A 19,421-nucleotide genomic window follows, 5' to 3' on the forward strand; every position below is an offset into this window, starting at 1 on the left:
ACTTCACTCATTTGCAGTCTCTCTCCGTTTAAAATAATACTTTGCCTTTTTAGTCCTTTTACCTCACATGACCCCCGGTTTTCCCACATTAAATTCCATTTGCCAAGTTTTTGCCCGATCACTCAATCTATCCAATATCCCATTGCAGGGTCACAATATCCTCATCACAATGTGCCCCTTTCGTGCCATCAGCAAACTTGGACACCTTACGTTCTGCCCCCTCCTCCAGGCCATTAATAGAAATCGTAAATCATTGAGGGCCAAGAAATGTATTCAACAAACTACATTTCACATTTAAAATGCATTTAAACTCTCACAACATTTTTAAAAAAGCATCTAAAGGAGCAGCTGAATCGCCAATGCACAGCATATTACGCACTAAGTGCTGATAAATGGGATAAGTAAGGGCGGATACGTGATGGTCGGCACGGACACGATGGGCCAAAGGGCCTGCGTCTCCGCTGCACGACGGCGTCTCTCCGATTACCAAAGGCTGTCCGAGGGCTAAGCAATTGGAGACGAGTATACTTGAAAGTGCCCGCTCCTTTAGTTACAGGAAGAAGCCAATGGGAGGAGGGGTTGTTGCTAGGCCGCCTCGGATTGGTCTGGCGGTGGAGTGCCGGCGCCGTGCGGCTGTGGAATCTATCTGGGAAGCCGGTGAGTGGGGCCATGCCGGCGGCAGTAATGGGCATCGGGGTTGTTTCTTCTAGTCGGTCGATCATTGGATTTTTTTTTATTTTGACGCAGCGAACACTTTCTGGTGTGTTGTTGCACTTAACCTGATCGAGGAAGGCGGCGCTGGAGCCGACTGAGGGAGACAAGCGTGACATCCCACCGGCTCCACGCAGCCAGGCCCTTCCCTTCCCCTTCCCCTTCCCTCCCCTTTCCCTTCCCCTTCCCCTTCCCCTTCCCTTCCCCTTCCCCTTCCCCTTCCCTTCCCCTTCCCCTTTCCTCCATTCCCCTTCCCTTCCCTTCCCCTTCCCCTTCCCCTTCCCCTTCCCCTCCGTGCAAGCAAACGCTGAAATCCCCAGAGCTCTGCATTATCTTGGCGTTCCGCGGCACTGCCGATTTAGGGGCTCTTCCCCCCCCCCCAGATGCCTTGCAAAAAGCAAGGGCTCTCTGTCGCGTTGTTCACGATCCTCGTGTATCTGTCCTTCTGATATCTGGAGAGACTTGACTGTGCTGCAGATTGACCCCAAAGAATTTCAGTATAGGGCGTAGATCTCTCGTCAAAACTCGAATCGGTCATTTGCTGATACATTTGCAGCGCATTTCAAATATATGATTTCACGTTCTAGTTTTTTGAAATCTACCGTAAGGGGTTGTAGGTCGTGCAGTGATTAGCCAGATATTGCATCAGCCTATTATGGTCGTGCTATAGACGTGTTTTACTGGGAGGGCCCAAAGGGCGACTGTAAACTGAATAGAAAATTATAAATTGTCAACTATTTGTAATTGTTCATCATCAATACAAATACACCATGAAATAAAAATCTATTTTCATCTCAAATTCACCTTTCTTGGTCATGACTTAATCCTGCATATTAGTTAGTAGTGTTGAATTGGTTAGTTTTGGATGCTAGTTTAGTTGCATATTTTCATAGCTTGTCAACTGTTCCACAAGTGATTGCTTTAATTTTAGAAAGGTAAGGATGATTTCTGAATGAACATATAGTAGTACAACATTGAGTAATAGTATTTTGCTTCTATTTTCAAAGCCACTTTACAGTGAAGGTTGTGCTCTTTGTGTGTTGTTCTGGAATCTATGTTCCTGATTCAAGTATTTCCATAGAAAAATATTTAATTAAATCAATTGGGGTACCTGCAGAGGAAAAACTAACTAGTGTAATCTAATTTGTGAAGAATTTTGTGTTCACGAAATTGTGATAAGCCTGTTGTCTGCATCAAGGATTTTGTCCAGTGGTTCATTCATGTCAGCTTAGCATTTCTTGAAATTAACAAATGGTCATTCCTGGTAATTCAGATTTAACTGCTGGGGTTGGGCTTGGTCACCTAAGTGAAAATATTGCTGCTTCGTTCAGCTGTAGTGAGGAGAGCTTTTTAAATGGCTCTGCTGTATGAATGCGAGGTCCTGGATGCATGCAGGAGCAGCACAAGATATTATTGGTTCATATTGCTGTAGAATATATTAAATCTTTGTGTAATGGTTGTAGAAATAGCCATACTTCAAAATATATCAAATGGTGTATTCCTTATGGATCATCTGACAGAACTTTCTTGGACAGCAATTTGTAGTTTGTTGCTACTGATTTGGGCTGTTCAATGAAGTAGAATTCAAAGCTTTTCAAGTGAAGAGCTGATGAATATTTAAAGCAAAAGAAGGTGTTCAGCAATGCTGTTGGATTATTTTTGGATTACACTAGTTAAGTATCCTAACATTTTTTTCAGTGATATAAACAATTATGGCCCCAGATGCTCTTGCCTAGCTGAGACCCACTAAATCAACATGTAGCTGTTTCGACTGTTCACTTTTTTGTAGTGCTTCTCACACAGCTTCGACAATGGTTCCTCTGTGGAAGGGGATGGTTGGGGGACAGGGCAGAGGGAGTAATATTGTTGTGGAGAAATGTTGATTGTTGCAGTCCCCTGCTGCTGAATATTGTGTGTGTGTGTGTGTGCTGCTCTGCTATTCTACTTTGCTGAGTACCATATGCTTAGCACTGCACCTGATTTTTATGTACTTCAAAATGCTCCAATGTAATATCCTCATAAATCCTGCTTTTCCATTAGCAATCTGGTAATGTGTTCTGTTACTCAGTGCTTCTGATTTCTATGGAATTTCTTGTCTTGTGGGCTTCACTCCAGTCCTTTAATGCATTTGCTCTTCTCTCTGGTTCCCTAGATAATTCAGTTCTACTCCCTTTCCAGGGTTCTAAATTCCCCTCTGGCTACATTTTGACATTTCTCTTTCTGGTTTAGGCTCAGATATATGGTTTCTAAGGACTTATGAATTTATAGGTAAGGATTTTGATGCCTGGATTAAAAATATTGTTTTTCAGTCAGAGGTAGATTGGAATTTGTGGAATGAAGGTGAAGCATGATGTTATCGACAGATGTGGTTCTGAAGATGAGCAATAGGTGACCAAGGGTAGATCCTTGGGTCTAGAGATAATAGCAGAAGTGAAAATAAAATCCACTACTGGTGGGTCTTTGGCCACAAATGGTGAGCTTATCTCTAGTGGCATACTGTTTGAACCTCTGTTATAAACCTTACCATTTCTAAAGCATAATTTCCTCAAAGTCCATTCCTTCAACCATTCTTTTGTTAACTATAATAAATATCATTCACAGATAAGAAAAGATCAGTGCTCTTTTTCTTATCTGTGAAGCGTCTTTGGGTGTTACTTGTTGTTGCATTGTATAAGCGTATCATCATTCCTGTTGCTCGACTGTAAATATTCCAAATATGATAGGGAGAAAAAAAGAAATCTTTGAGTCATACAACCGTAGGTTCTCTCCTTAAGGCTCCTTGAAACTTTATAATAAAGATGATGCATTCTGGTTGTGTTTTCATATGTCACAGCTGGTAAATTTTATATGAAAGAACTCAAAATGATTGTTCTGCTTTCAAGGAAAAGAACCAAACATTTCCCCAATCTCATGCACAACACTGCAAAATTACATGATAGCTACTCTTTCTCTCTCTACATAAATATGATCTCCAAGCCGAGTTGCCATCCTTCTGCAGATATTTTCTTTCTGCCATCATCATCGCTACTCCCAACTCATACCAGACAGTGGAGTTAATTTGACGCATACTCTGTGTTAGTAGTTGCATTTCTCAACTCATTATTTAACCTGGAATTCTTCTTCCTCTATTCAAGTACTCATTCTTTCCCCTGTGTACTCCAGTTAAATTATTTTACTCCAATTAAACAAGCATATTCTCTTTCTTTTCTCAAATTCAAGATCTCATTTTTTGCTCTCTACCTGATCCATTTTCTGCATTTCTCCCATCTTCAATCCATGCTCTTGCCTCATTTTCCCCCTCGCCATTTGTCCATTTTTCCTTTCCCCATTGCTATCTTTTTTTGTCTTTTAAGTGTTAAGGAATTCTATTAGGCACTCCCTCCCCCCACAGTTTTATATTTGCAGTATTGTTGGTTTGTTCTCTCAGAGCTCTCACCTGCAGAAAATGAGTCCCTGTTGTCGACACAAGATGGAAGAGCAAAGTACTTTTTTAAATGGTGAGAAATTGAAAGGTGTTAGCATTGAGAGAGACTGGGTTGTTCTTGTGCTTGAATGACTGAAAGTTAATGTGCAGGTACAGCAAGCAATTAGGAAGGCAAACAGTATGTTGACCTATATTGCAAGAGGATTTGAATACAAGAGTAATGATGTCTTGCTGTAGTTACTCTTCTTAGCTACTCTGATAGCAACTTCCAACCTCTTGACCTCTATCACCATGAAAGATTAAGGCTTCAGGTGCATTGGAACATCACCACCTGCATGTTTCCATTTCAAGGCACACAGCATACTGACTTGGAATGTTCTATCAACATAGTTTGATCTAAGTCCTCGAACTCATTCTTCAGTGACATCTTGGGAGTACCTTCAGCACTTCGAGTAGTAGGCTTGCTCCTACCTTCCCAAAGGCAGTTAGGAAGGGGCAGTAATGGTCAGATCATGAAAAATGAATGAATAGGTAGGATCCTGTTGAGATTACATCTGGAATTTTGTCTGCAGATCAGGTTTCTATACCTAAGGAAGAATATATTTACAATAGATAGATTCCAGAGATTTTGGAGCTGGTTTATTTGATGAAGTGAGATTAAACAGTTTGGATCTATAATCTCTAGAGTTAAACAAATGATGTTTTATGAGAGCATGGAAAATTCATACAGGGCTTAACAGGGAAGGTTTGTCTTGGCTGGAGCGTTTTTTAAAAAAAAATTATTTTAACAAAAAAAAGTGGGATTGCAATCTCAAAATAAGCAGTGGACCATTAAGCACTAAACTAAGAAATTTCTTCACCTCCAGGTTGTGAATCTTTGTAATTCTCTATCTGAGAGGGTTGTGAACACTCAGTTACTATATTTTTTCAAGACAGAAATTGATATATTTTTTCATATTAAGGGAATCCAGTAATAAGGGATTAATGTAGAAAATTGATGCTGAGGTAGAGACCAGCCATGGACTTGCTGGACAATGGGGCTTTACTATCCACGCACAAAAGATTATTTCTTTTTTTCAAATTAGATGTAAAGAATGGTTCAACCTGTGCCTGAAACCATCAACTTCCCTGCTGAGGAAGAGCAGACACTAAAGATCTGGAAGGAGTTGGATTGTTTTCAACGATGTCTGAAACAAGCTCAAAACAAACCGAGGTAACATTTCTCATGGCTTTGTTCAATACTTAAGTGTGAGCCATATATTAAAAATCAATTTTCTGCAGTGCTTCTTAGCTGCATGAAATAAATTCATGCGACCCCTACATTATAGCAGTTAGGGTAATGGAAATTTGCCCTTAACAGAATTCACAAATCACTACCAAAATATTAGATAAGGAATAAAAATTTGCTTTTATACAATTTATGTATCAAAAACAAATATAAATTTTATTCAAATTTGTTTTTCTTGATGCATGCACAGATGATGTGGCTTCGTGTTATGGAAAATTGTGACAGGGATGGTTTTCTAGGAATGTAACCCCCCACAGTAATGAACGGGGTCTCTTGCATCCGGAAACATTATTGCCTTAATTGCTGAGGCAATATATTGTGTAACGCTTTGTGGTAAAACATGTTCTACCATATCGTTTCTTTTCAATATGCTTATGTGTAATTCTTGTACTCATTAAAGCTGTCAGGTTCCCAGATAATGAGAATTTCTTATGAGCAGCAGCTCTAAAAGAGTACAAATGTTAGACTTCTATATCACAGCAATATCTATCTTTGCCATTACCTCATTCTCAAAGTCACTGAAATTTATATTTATATTTTTTATGACCACTGTCAAGGTTTTGAGTATCTAACTTGCTATCCTTTTGTTCTCCATCCACCATAAATTCCATTTTTTTTATTGTCATCTTCCTCGAATCCTGCTTGTTTTATATTTAACATATTTACCCCACCTCTTCCCTATCTACGTGACTGTTGGCAGATCCTTCAGCCTTGTTGGAATTGTATTTTCATACTCCTTCCATTAACCTAATTTTCTCTTTTATGAAATTTCTTTGTAGAATATATTTTGTTCTCTTTAAACAAACTTTCAGTTACCTAACTTTGACACCCTTTGTCCTTTTTATTTTATTGCTTTTGGTGTTTGCTTTCCTTTCATTACAGACAGAAGATGAATTATTCTTGTCTAAATATATCAACTTATTTGTATTCAACATTAGCTCTTCTGATGACTGAATATGTACATGACATGGATTTGAATTTAATTGTGCATTATTTATTATCAATCAATGTTGGACTTGACAGGTACACTTTTTATGATGGACCTCCTTTTGCCACTGGCCTTCCACACTATGGCCATATTCTTGCTGGGACAATAAAGGATGTAGTGACCAGATTTGCTCATCAAAGTGGATTCAGTGTGGAAAGAAGATTTGGATGGGATTGCCATGGCTTGCCTGTGGTAGGTTACTGGAATGGATGATGTTTCACCAGATGGTTATTCTACTGTGGATTAAGGACTTTAGTATAGTGCAATGCATAAATGTATTTACAACTTTGCATTTATTCAATTTTAACTGATTCTTGCTCCTCTCATTACCTCGGCAACTGTTGAAACTCAGGGCTTAAAAGATTATTACAGTTTGTCTGCTGCCTTTCATCAATTGTTACATACCCGGAAGGGATTGCTCAGCATTCTCAAGATTTTTAAAATATCCATTGCTTTATTAAGTTTTTGAAATCTTATTATATTTTGGATGTTTTAAGAAAGGATGTAGGTAAAATTAAATTTGAACTTTGACATCATAGTACAACAGTTTTTCAATTATGAGATTCAAGGTATAATATTTTCTCTCATGTATAGGAATATGAAATTGACAAGACGCTGGGTATTAAAGGACCTGAAGATGTAGCAAAAATGGGAATAGCTGAATACAACAGACATTGTCGAAGTATAGTGATGAGATATTCAGGCGAATGGGAGGTAAGTTCTGTTGATGATACTGCACAGCAGATACTGAACTAAAATAAAAAAAAGAGATATTGGAAATAGTGGAGCAGGCAGCATCTCTGGAGAGAGGAACAGAGTTAACTCTAGATTGATGACCTTTCAAGAGAATTTAGAAATCAAACATGTTTTCAGTTGTAAAGGAGGGGGGTTGCAGAAAACAGCCCTTCTCCTAGGCGTAGTGTTGGAACTGAGTGACACAAGTGGTGGTGGTGCTGGCTGAGAAGAGTTGGTGTGCGCTTGTTAATTGCAGCTGATCTGTCTGAAGGTCTAAAATAGAAGATGAATGAGAATGAAAGAGAGAGGGAATAAGAGCGATACTGGAATAGTGAGGGACAAAAATGTGCAGTTGCTGGAAACCTGTAGCAAAAGAGAAAGCTGGAAATACTCAGCATGTCAAGTAGCACCTGTGGAGAGAGAAACAAAAACAGTTAATGTTACAGGTTGATGACCTTTGACCAGAACTAGCCAGTTCTGATAACAACTGAAAAAGGCTGATGTGAAATTTATTGAATTCATTGAATCCTGCATGCTATAATTGTCCAGTTGGGAGCTGAGGCACTCTTCCTTGGACTTGTCTTCAGAATTAATATTGAAGGTTTCAGGCTATTAAGTAGTCTTCAAGTTTTTTTTTGGCTGATTAGAAAGTTAATTATTGGATATAACATGGCCTATTATTGATATGTATGCTTTGGGAAGCCCCAGTAATTTAAAAAGTACTCTTTTTTTCAAAAATAGGATCTCTTTTTGGCTTGTTTAGCAATATAGCATGATGCAATGCATTGACTTGTAGGGTCTTTGAATTAAATGAATCAAGTATTTTAATAGAACAGAAGTTTTAAAGACTTGATTAAGTTAAATAATTTCACAATGTTTAATATAATAGAAGTTTTAATTTTGTGAAATTAATTAATTTTATTTTCAGTATTACAAGGCAACAAAATACTGATGTTCATTACTTAGCTTCTACTATTTATGATAAAACTGAATTTTAAATATTTATGATGGGTATTGTTCTTCGTCATCAGACTGCTGTCACTAGGTTGGGACGCTGGATTGATTTTAAGAATGATTATAAGACCTTGTATCCATCCTTTATGGAATCTGTCTGGTAAGTGATAAAACTAATGATAAGTGATGATAATTAGCTTATGTCGTTACAATAGATGTTCCTAGCTTCTTAATTCAAATTCAGAATTGTTTATTATATTCAAACTTTATAAATATGCAGAAGCTCAACATTTTTACACCATGATACTAATACGCTTGCTTGCTTTAATTTGTTTTGAGATTTAATTTTTACAAAAATTGCTCATTATCAAATATTTATACTTGACCTGTTATTCTGATTCACCCATTTAAGATGGAGATGAAATGTTCTTGAGGATTATGAATTTTTGGAATTTTCCACCCCACAGAGTGAGTGAGACTGAGTCACTGAATATATCCAAGACTGAGATGCATGGATTTTTGCATTGTGTAGGGTGTTAAGGTGCATGGGGAACAGGCAGGAAGATATTTGTGAATCCAATGTCAGATTGGCCAGATTAAAAGATATGGATAAGAGAGCACATATTTAACATTGCAGTTCTCTACTGAGTGGTAGGAAATTTTGGGGGAAGACCTCCCAATTCCATACTCTCAGAACTGCTGGCACTATGAGCTTTTATCCTCAGAAGCTCATGCTCCAGCATACACCAAAGCTGAAGTGTCGACCTTCTGATTCACTGCAAGCTCGTCTCAGAATGCCTGTGTTGGAATGCTGATTCCTTAGAAGTCAGCATACCAGTGCTTTCTTTACGATCTTGCAATGCTCAAAGCTCTCTGTGCCTGTAAATCCTGATCATGCAGACCTGTGTTGGTACACCTGGAGCAACAGAAGACCAGGAAGTGCCAAGCCATTGTGTATGTTGGATTTTTGTCAAGCCATTGCGTGTGCTGGATTTTCTATTATTCCTATTGAAGATCCGTGTGTTTATTTTTGAGTTTGGTGATGTCAGTTATTTTTTTTAAATGATATCGTTGTCTTTACCCACCAACCTGTATCTGCTGGTGATGTAGTGGCACAGTGTGATATTAGCCAGATCTCTGGATACAGCTTTTATTGGTCTCTTTGACAGTGAACTGAGTTAAGACTTCATTTAGTTCATTTAATAAGCTGCTTTATTTTACTGTAGAATGCTAAGTGTAATGAAAGACACTTGACAAAATGACTTTATGTTCTGATAGTATACAGTTACAAAACAAATTGTGCACTGTATTGTGCACTTAAGTGGCCCCTTTATTGATTTTAAATGCACAAAAAGGTGTGAAATTGGGGGAACTGAAATACAAACTATTATTGGGGTGAGCTGCAGGTGCCTGTTGATGCTTTAAAGATAACAGAATTAATTTAAAAAGATCAATCTTTGGTTGCTTGCCATGATAACTTTGGCCTGAAGGTAAATTCCAGATTTGGCTAGGCTGATGTGCAGGAGGATAGAGTGACAGGTGTGAATGATAAACAACTAGGTCAACATTGATAGCTGGTGAATCTGGCAAAGATGTCATGCTGGCTGTCAAAGCCATTCAGGATGGGGGCTTGCCTCACAGTTAGAAAGCCAATCTACTGATGGTTGACCTCCTGTTCGATCAATATGCCTGGGGACATGCTGATAGAAACACGGTGTGAATGGCCAAGTTCAAATGATGAACTTATCATTGAAGATTGGCTCATTTGCTGGAAGGCTATTACAGTTTAACTGCAATTTGCTGAAAATGCTTTTGGGAATTGTCTTAATTCTGTAACTGTTCTTCCATTTTGCCTTTTAATAAATTTGAAACATTTCTTGACCTATATTCTTATATCATGAAGCATACTCAATAAATATTTATCTGTTCCCAAAGGACTAAAAGGCCACATTTGCCAATCACTTTCCTGTAATCAAAAACATCCTTGGTCTGGAATTTCTTTAGTTGAGCCCTCTGGTTCTAATCACTGCTTCTATTCCCCAATGTTTTGAACACACCTTCCGTGGATCAGTAAGGCTGAATTAGCTTGCTGAGATAAGCAGTAAATCCCCAAATGGTAGAACTGTGTCATACTAGAAGTGGTTGTACCTGCAAAGCTTCTCTGGAAATACTTGATAAAGCTCTACCACTAGTTTGCAATGTTTCAGTGCTGCCAGTTTGTCAGTGTTCTTGAATGATGAATTAAGAAAAAAAGATTTAAAGTTACTAATATTTTTAAAGCTCAATTAAAATATTAGTTAAACATGTTAAAACAAACTCGAGTAGTTAAAATGTATACCTTATTCTAGCCTTTCTTCCCTGAAGCCCAAGTGTGCAAGTGTCTGGGAGTCTCGCTAAGCTTTTTTCTGCTGTTGGTTTTTACGTGGAGTCTAGAAGCAGAGTGCAAACTGGAAATTGCAAATGGAGTTCAGCAGGAAGATTGGGATTTGCCCACAGTTATGTGGGTAAATATTGGTGGTTAATTGTGGCACTGCCAGTGTTTACTGGAAAATCTTGGGCTCTTGACTGCAATAGCTTTTGTCTGGACGTCTGCGTATACTCATTTCCTCCCGATGCCTTCATTGGCTGTTCTTCATTGTTTTTGCCTCAACGTTTTCTTACTTTGTGTTGCTGATGCACATTTTCTATTCTGGTGTCATGGGACTGTTTTTGTCTCCAAATCAATAATCATGGTCTGATAGACCACTCCAATGATATTATTACCAGAACTTATGCTGACATTTTAGTGTTGAAGCAAGGGTGTGTGGTCTTTATGAATGAAGGATTAAATTGAGGCTCAAGAGATTAAATGGTAAATTCTGGAGCATGGGGCCTATTACTGACTAACAGATTGAGTGTGTAGGGCAGCTTGAGGGGGTCATGGGATTATGAGAGACATGACACTAAAGTTGAAGATAAGAACAGGAGTAGGCCTCTCTTCATGAGCCTGCTTTACATTTGGGAGGATCAAGGCTGATCTGATTATTGGCTTCATCCAACTTATCTGCTTGGTCCTCAGCACCCTTAACTTATATATAGCTCAAAAATATACCTTTTAACTCTTGAATACATTTAATGACTCAGCACTTGAAAGGCAAGTGATTAAAATTTTAAATGGTTAATGTGAACTTGGAGCCACCTGAAATAATCTTGAACATCTGATCTTGATGTGGGATAAGGTAAATAAAGTTTTGGATGGATTCACATTTATTGAACCTGGAGGACTTGATTATTTGGATGTGAATGTAGAAATATGATTAGTAAGTTTGCAGTTGACGTGAAAGTTGCTGGTGTTGTGGATGGTGAGGAAGGTTGTCTAGGCTACAGCAGGATAAAGTTGAGCTAATTCCAACAGTGCATTTTAAGGAGTTGAGTAGGGGTAGAACAGCACACTTGGCATATTATGTGCAGTTCTGGTCTCCACACTTTCAGAAGGGTGTGATTGTGCTGGTGAGAATGCAGCATCATTTTATGTGCAGAAAGTGAAGCAGGGAGAGATTCACCAGGACGTTGCCTGGATTGGATGGCTTTATTTATGGAGAGAGAGGCTAGTCTGTGTTTGTTTTCCTTGGAGCAAAGGAGGTTGAGGGGTAACCTGATAGAGGTGTATAAAATCATGAGGGGCACAGGTAGAGTGGCAGAATCTGTTTCCTATGTCGTGGTATCGGAAACAAGAGGGCAAAGGTTTAAGGTGAGAGGAAGGAATTTTAGAGGGCATTTGAGGGGAAGGTTTTATTTTTACACAGAGAGTGTTGATATCTGGAACTCGCTGCCAAGAGATGTGGTGGAGTCAAATACAGTCGCTACATTTCAGAGATATTTAGACAGGTACTTAAGTAAGCAAGGCATAGATGTTATACAGGCAAATGGGGTTAGTATAAATTGGCAAAAAGGTCAGTATGGACATGACAGGCCAAAGGGCCTGTTTCTGTGCAGTATGACTTTGCCTGATTTCTTGGAGTTTAGAAGAATGAAGGGTGACTTCTTTCAAACAGATAAGCTTTTAAGGGGGTTTGACAGGGTAGATGTTGAGATGTTTTCACTAGTGAGAGTGATCAGGTCATTTAAATCTGAGAGAGGTAGAAGTGCTTTTCACAGTGTGTGATGAATCTCTGGCATTCTCTGCCTCAATGGGTAGTGGAAGCTGGGTCATTTAAAGTGGAGGTGGATAAATATTCGATAGATGGAGGAATAGAGGGCTATGGAGAAATGGCACAGAAGAAGAGTTGAAGCCAGCATAGATCTGCCATGATCATACTAAATGGTGGGGCACGCTTGAAAGGTCTGATGGCTTACTCTTGCTCCTATTTCTTATGTTCCATGATGAGAAAGCTAATCTGGGGAGCATTAGGAAATCAAAAAATTGCAGATACTGGAGATCTGAAATAAATACTGGAAAAATTCAACAGGTCATACAAACTGTCAAAATGGCAGAGAGCATCAGGGGTGTGACTGCACTTCCTCCCTCCTTGTTTCCTGTAAGGACTCCATTCCATTTTCCAAATTTTTCCATCTCCATTATATTTTGTCCGATGAGAGAATTTTCACTCGGGTGCCTCTGAGATATCGTCCTTTCTGAACTGTGGCTTCCTTCCTTCAGAGTTGACAGAGTCCTTAATTGCATGTAGTATATTTCTTAAATATCTGCTCTCCCCTCCTCTCATGGATGGAGCAAGAAACCCACCAGCCTTCGTATTCAACAGGTTATCCTTTGCATTTATGCCACCGATTAGGATGGTTGACCACACTCTCACCATTGGAAAGAAGATGACTGCTGAATGACCCAATGAAAGGTTTCTAAATTTCTGAGAGTTTGAGTTCATATATAGGAAATGTTCCTGGTTGAGAGTTGGTTAAGGTGGCAGTGGCGAGGGGAAGGTTGTCAAAACCAGAGGTTAGAAGCTAAAGGTAGCCACAAATAAATTCAGTAAAGAATTCAGTGGGAATATTGTAAACCAAAATGTGGCCAGAATATGGAATGCCCGCCCACAGTGGAAATGAGGTCTGTAACATGCATATATTTAAGTAATAGCAAGATAAATATGTGAAGAAAGGAATTGTAGATGATTCTGACAGGGCTAAACAAAGGTAAAAAGAAGCCTTTCTGGGATGTGAACTCTGGCAGAGACAACATGGGTCAAATGGTCTTATTTTTTGTGCTGTAGACTTGATGTAACTTCAGTTAGATTAGTTTTGCCATTTTGAAATAAGTTTGAGTGATATTTTTTTCTGGTTTGCAATGTCAGTAAGTGGTTTCAAGAAATATTTCTAGTATGTGGGGAAAAATATTTTACTAGTGAGTAGCTGTGTTGTATACAGTGGCATGTAAAAGTTTGGGCACCCCTGGTCAAAATTTCTGTTACTGTGAATAGTTAAAGTGGGTAGAAGACGAACTGATCTCCAGAAGTCATAAAGTTAAAGATGAAACATTCTTTTCAACATTTTAAGCATGATTAGTGTATTATTTCTTTTTTGTACAATTTTAGAGTGAAAAAAGGAAAGGAGCACCATGCAAAAGTTTGGGCACCCCAAGAGATTTGAGCTGTCAGATAACTTTTACCAAGGTCTCAGACTTTATTAGCTTGTTAGGGCTATGGCTTGTTCACAGTCATCGTTAGGAAAGGCCAGATGATGCAAATTTCAAAGCTTTATAAATACCCTGACTCCTCAAACCTTGTCCCAACAATCAGCAGCCATGGGCTCCTCTAAGCAACTGTCTAGCACTCTGAAATTAAAGTAAATGATGCCCACAAAGCAGGATAAGGCTATAGGAAAATTGCAAAGTGTTTTCAGGTAGCCGTTTCCTCAGTTCGTAATGTAATTAAGAAATGGCAGTTAACAGGAACGGTGAAGGTCAAGTTGAGGTCTGGAAGACCAAGAAGACTTTCCGAGAGAACTGCTCGTAGGATTGCTAGAAACCCCCATTTGACTGCAAAAGACCTTCAGGAAGATTTAGCAGACTCTGAAGTGGTGGTGCCCTGTTCTACTGTGCAGCGACACCTGCACAAATATGACCTTCATGGAAGAGTCATCAGAAGAAAACCTTTCCTGCATCCTCACCACAAAATTCAGCATCAGAAGTTTGCAAATGAACATCTAAACAAGCCTGATGCATTTTGGAAACGAGTCCCGTGCACTGATGAAGTTAAAATAGAACTTTTTGGCCGCAATGAGCAAAGGTATGTTTGGAGAAAAGGGTGCAGAATTTCATTAAGAGAACACCTCTCCAACTGTTAAGCATGGGGGTGGATCGATCATGCTTTGGGCTTGTGTTGCAGCTAGTGGCACGAGGAACATTCCTCTGGTAGAGGGAAGAATGAATTCAATTAAATACCAGCAAATTCTGGAAGCAAACATTATACCGTCTGTAAAACAAAAAAAGCTGAAGATGAAAAAGAGGATGGCTTCTACAACAGGATAGCAATCCTAAATACACCTCAAAATCCACAATGGACTACCTCAAGAGGCACAAGCTGAAGGTTTTGCCATGGCCCTCACAGTCCCCTGACCTAAACATCATCGAAAATCTGTGGATAGACCTCAAAAGAGCAGTGCATGCAAGACGGCCCAAGAATCTCACAGAACTAGAAGCCTTTTGCAAGGAAGAATGGGCGAAAATCCCCCAAACAAGAATTGAAAGACTCTTAGCTGGCTACAGAAAGCGTTTACAAGCTGTGATACTTGCCAAAGGGGGTGTTACTAAGTACTGACCATACAGGGTGCCCAAACTTTTGCTTTGGGGCCTTTTTTTGTTATTTTGAAACTGTAAAAGATGGAAATAAAAAAGTAATCTTGCTTAAAATATTAAAGAAATGTGTCATCTTTAACTTTATGCCTTTTGGAAATCAGGTCATCTTTTACATGCTTAGCTACTCACAGCAACAGAAATTTTGACCAGGGGTGCCCAAACTTTTGCATGCCACTGTAAATAGGTTGAAAATCAACTTTTTCTCTGGATTCATATAGTTGGCAGTGATGGCATAATCTGTGGGTGCATATTGTGTGATGAAAACCTGATCCTTTCCCTTGAACATAAATTACAAGTTAAAGATCAGCTCCTGTTCAGCTGAAAGCAAGATCTGTTTGGCAAAAGGCCTCAGGGAGAAATAGGTTAATTTTTTTTTTAAACAAACTTTTTATGGGTGGTAACGGCCCTATACAAAGTCACTGGGGTAATCGGAGAGTTTGTGAATGCGGGTGCTCACTGATGTAGTATGGTACAGGATGAGTGAATAAATCATAGGCTGGAGCCTCTTATAAGACAGAAATTTATTGAGCAGTTAAGATGATCTAATACCCTAGTGATGGAACTTGTAATTTATAATCATTGTCAATTTATAGCCTTGATATATACAGACCTTAAAACAGTTTCTTTCAGCTTCAGTTTGTATGCATGATGGTGGTTTTGCATTCCATATTTATTTTTAAATGTCACATAGTACATAAAACCTTTTAAAGCAGGATGAAGACTCTGCACCATGTATCAGTGCGTCTTCCTTTTCTCGGGAAATGCATCTGATTTTCTTTTGAGCCCTTTTATACTGCATCAATGATGGCAATAGCTTAGAGTGGAAAAAGTTGCTTATGACTATATTTTTATATTTAAAGTTATCCATTTATTCTTTATTTTCTTTCTTTGAATGTTGGGCATTGTGAATAACTTCCTTGGGTCAATTTAGTTAATTGATGAGCATGTTATTTTGTTTCAAAGAGAAAAGTAACTTTATTTTTCCACAATGATAAATCACAAATTACAGACCAATCAGGCCAGTTTTAATGCCCAGTCCTAATATGATTGGTTGTTCCCAGGATACGGTGATGGTGCAGTGGTTAAACTCTCGGATTAACAATCCTGAGAAGTTAAAATCTGCGGCTGTGGAATTTAAATTCTTTCAGTACTGTGAATTTGGAAACAAAAACTAGTCTTTTTACTGATGAGCACAAAACTACTGGATTCTTGCCAAAACCCATCTGGTTCACTATATCCTTTGGGGAAGGAGACCTGCTATCATTAGCTGGTATACTTTGTGTGTGCACTTGGCCCCATCCCTTGTGGAAATGTCCCTGGTTCTGAATCCTGGAACTCCCTCCCCAACAGCATTGTGGGAGTATCTTCACCAGGACTGCAATGGTTTGAGAAGGTGACGCCACCACTTTCTCAAGGACAAATAGGGATGGACAATAAATGTTGGCCTTGCCAGCAATGCTAAGTGAAAAAAGTGAATAAATAAAACCAGATAGGAGACTATAGATTTAGTACTTTACTATCAAGGGTTGGTAGATGGGAAATTGATCGGACACAGTTCATGATTCCTGTCCAACAGATGTTGCTCAAAATGGGTACATGTGTGATGGTTGTTCTGAGTTTGTAATACTGCTATTATCAGGTGGCCAGTAATGCTCACGGGTTTTGCTTTTGGATGAAGAATTGGCACTTGGAGAGGTGCAAGTTGGTATTCAGCAATTGAGGATACTTAACTGTGCAAGGTGATGATCTGTTTGGGGAGGAGAAAGAAAGGAAAATATCTCCAAGTCTCTTCAAGGATGCCCACTTTGAAGAAGTTTTCTTCCTCTCTTTGACAGGAGCTTTGTGAGTTCCTCTCTGACTGCTCCCCCTCTGTGATCTCCTCTGCTGTCTGGCAGTCTCTTCAAGGAAAATATCTTTTCAACATGTTCTTAACATCCAGAATAATTCTGTCACCCACTTAAGAAAAAAAGGAGTTATAGTGGTTGGTTAATTTGTTTGTAAATCAAATAACTCGGTTCAAAGTGAGTGCACAAAACACTTAAATCCTTTTGGTAGCCTCCATAAACTGATGAAAATGTGCTTTCATATTATTTCCAGGAGGTGGCACTATGGATCCTGTAAAGCTGAAGGCTACATTTTGATGTTTTCAAATGTTCCTGATAGGAGTTTTTGTTAATTGGAGATTTGTGTGGAAATTTCTGGTAATCCAGCATTTATTGCCTATGCTAATTGCCCCTAATTTGAAGGCTTGTTCAAATTGATCAACTATGTGGCTGAGAGTCTGCACTTGCAGGTGGTACAGACCTGTTTGGGATGGAAGATTTCCTCACCTAAGGGACATTGGTGAACTCAAGATTCTTAGCACATTCTGGTAGTTTGATGCTCTCAGCATTAATGTGAGATTATTGGATTGTTTAATTAATTGAATTTAAATTGCCCGTCTGCTGTGGATCATTAGTTGAGTTCTCTGGATTACTTTAACTGTTTATATAATGGCCATGCTACTATCAGTTGATAGCACATGTTATGGAGCTTTTGTTGAGGATCTGAGGGGACTACAATCTAGTACTGATTCACTTAGATTTCTCCCACCAATTATGCTGCTGAGACCCCTGTTATCGCAGAAGCCCGACATCAGCCAATTCGATTCAGCCTCTGATTCAAGAAACAGCTGAGTACACAAATAGACTGAACATAAGAATGTAAGAAATGGAAGCAGAACTAGGCCATTCAGCTCTTTGTGCCTGCTCTGCATTCAGTAAGATCATGGCACATCTTTTACTCCACCATTACTTTACTTCACAAACCTTATTCCACGATTGACTTAAAATCCAAAAGTCTAGCAATCTCTGTCTTAACTTCACAAACCTTATTCCACGATTGACTTAAAATCCAAAAGTCTAGCAATCTCTGTCTTAAATATACCAAGTGACTGAGGTTCCACAACCCTCTCGAGTAGAGAATTCCAAAGTTTCACTACCCTCTTGGTGAAGTTTTTTTTCTCTCATTGTCCTGAATGGCTGACCCTTTGTGTTGAGACTGACTACTTGGACAAACAACATGGGTCCATCCATTCTGTCAAGCCCTGTAAAAATTCTGTGTGTTCAATGAGATCACTCGTCATTCATCTGAATCTTGTTGAGTTCAGCAAATAACACCCCTTCAATCTATTGTCAATTAGATGATAGTAATTGCCCTTGAGCAGGTCAACATTTGACTGAGCATGTCATCAAGGAACCATAGTAAAATTTGAAGGCAACACTTTGGTGTCACCAGCAAACTTACTAATCATGCCACCTACATTCTCAATCAAATCATTAGTATGCATGATAAACAGCAGCACTCTTTCCTGTGACACACCACAGGTAATGGGGCTCCAATCTGAAAAATGACCCTCCACTTCTGATTCCTTCCACCGAGCCCATTTTGCATCCAATTGACTAGCTCACCCTGGATCCCATATGATCTTACATTTTGGACCAGCCTATGGGTTTTCGTGTACTGAATTGTAGAGTGCATCAACACAAGCTTGTTGCTTAGTTGAGATGAGGCAAGGAAAAGAAGAATCAGCAGACAAATTTTCCCATATGTCATTGAGAGAATAATGAATTAAGGACTTAATATCAAAAATTGTAACAGAGGTGCATAGAATAAGCTTGAACTGGACACTAAACTGACTTTGAAATGCAAATGATGCTATTATGTGCATCTCTACATCTGTTTTCCTTTCAGGTGGGTGTTCAAACAGCTTTATGATAAAGGACTCGTCTACAGAGGTGTGAAGGTTATGCCATTTTCTACTGCGTGCAATACGCCACTTTCTAACTTTGAAGCACATCAGAATTATAAGGTGACAAATAAACTTAATTGTTTAAAATAGTATTGTTCTAACAGTGGCACTAGGGTAGTCTGTGCTTTAAGGTCCTCTGAATTTTGCATTTTAAGACCAGGTGCTTCATGATTATAGTTCTGGAAGAAATATAAATCGGTAGGAAATGACTCGTAGCACAAGTATTTGGTGAAAAGTTTGATTTAGAATTAATCTCCATTCAAAGAATTTATTTCTGCCTCAGAAGGAGGGCTCTTTGCAATCCTTCTTCCCTCAATAGTAAATGCAAATTACAAACTTCATCTGGCTCAGCTGCTGCAGATAATTTGTCACTGGTTAAAGCTATCTTGTTGGTATATCCATCTATTCAGACATGATGAAAGATTGGAGACCAGTTACTTCAGTTATTTCAGCTCCTTATAGACCAGTGCAGCCCAGGTTGTGAAACTGATTTGATGTAATTCGTGCAGAGTTATTCGCAAATTTGCTGCAATAAACACCATATACTGTATAGTTACCCATCAGTAAAAAGCCCTTTGATCTTTGCACTATCATCACTGGTGAATAGGCACCTTTGATAAATTTACCCTCAGTCCTTTTCCCTTTTCTGTCTCCTGTTGGGATATAATTCTCTCTTTCAAAGGTGCCATAGTTGTCTTCATGTCCTGAGTTTTCCAGGGCCACATCATAAAGTAGGGATTTAAT

The 19,421-nt window shown here is 38.9% G+C and overlaps 1 protein-coding gene across 1 annotated transcript in view; it reads left to right on the forward strand.

Annotated features, from left to right (window-relative positions):
- Positions 1 to 527: 527 nt before the first annotated feature.
- The window catches only part of iars1 (isoleucyl-tRNA synthetase 1), a 117,765-nt gene continuing 98,871 nt past the window's right edge, over positions 528 to 19,421 (forward strand). The window contains exons 1-6 of the mRNA XM_052017912.1: positions 528 to 657; positions 5,221 to 5,348; positions 6,447 to 6,603; positions 7,006 to 7,125; positions 8,178 to 8,260; positions 18,620 to 18,737. Of these exons, the coding sequence (XP_051873872.1) occupies positions 5,230 to 5,348; positions 6,447 to 6,603; positions 7,006 to 7,125; positions 8,178 to 8,260; positions 18,620 to 18,737 (597 nt within the window). The 5' untranslated portion in view covers positions 528 to 657; positions 5,221 to 5,229. The remainder of the gene's footprint in view (positions 658 to 5,220; positions 5,349 to 6,446; positions 6,604 to 7,005; positions 7,126 to 8,177; positions 8,261 to 18,619; positions 18,738 to 19,421) is intronic.

The sequence above is a fragment of the Pristis pectinata genome, chromosome 6 (genome assembly GCF_009764475.1).
Source record: "Pristis pectinata isolate sPriPec2 chromosome 6, sPriPec2.1.pri, whole genome shotgun sequence".
Taxonomy (NCBI): Eukaryota; Metazoa; Chordata; class Chondrichthyes; order Rhinopristiformes; family Pristidae; genus Pristis; species Pristis pectinata.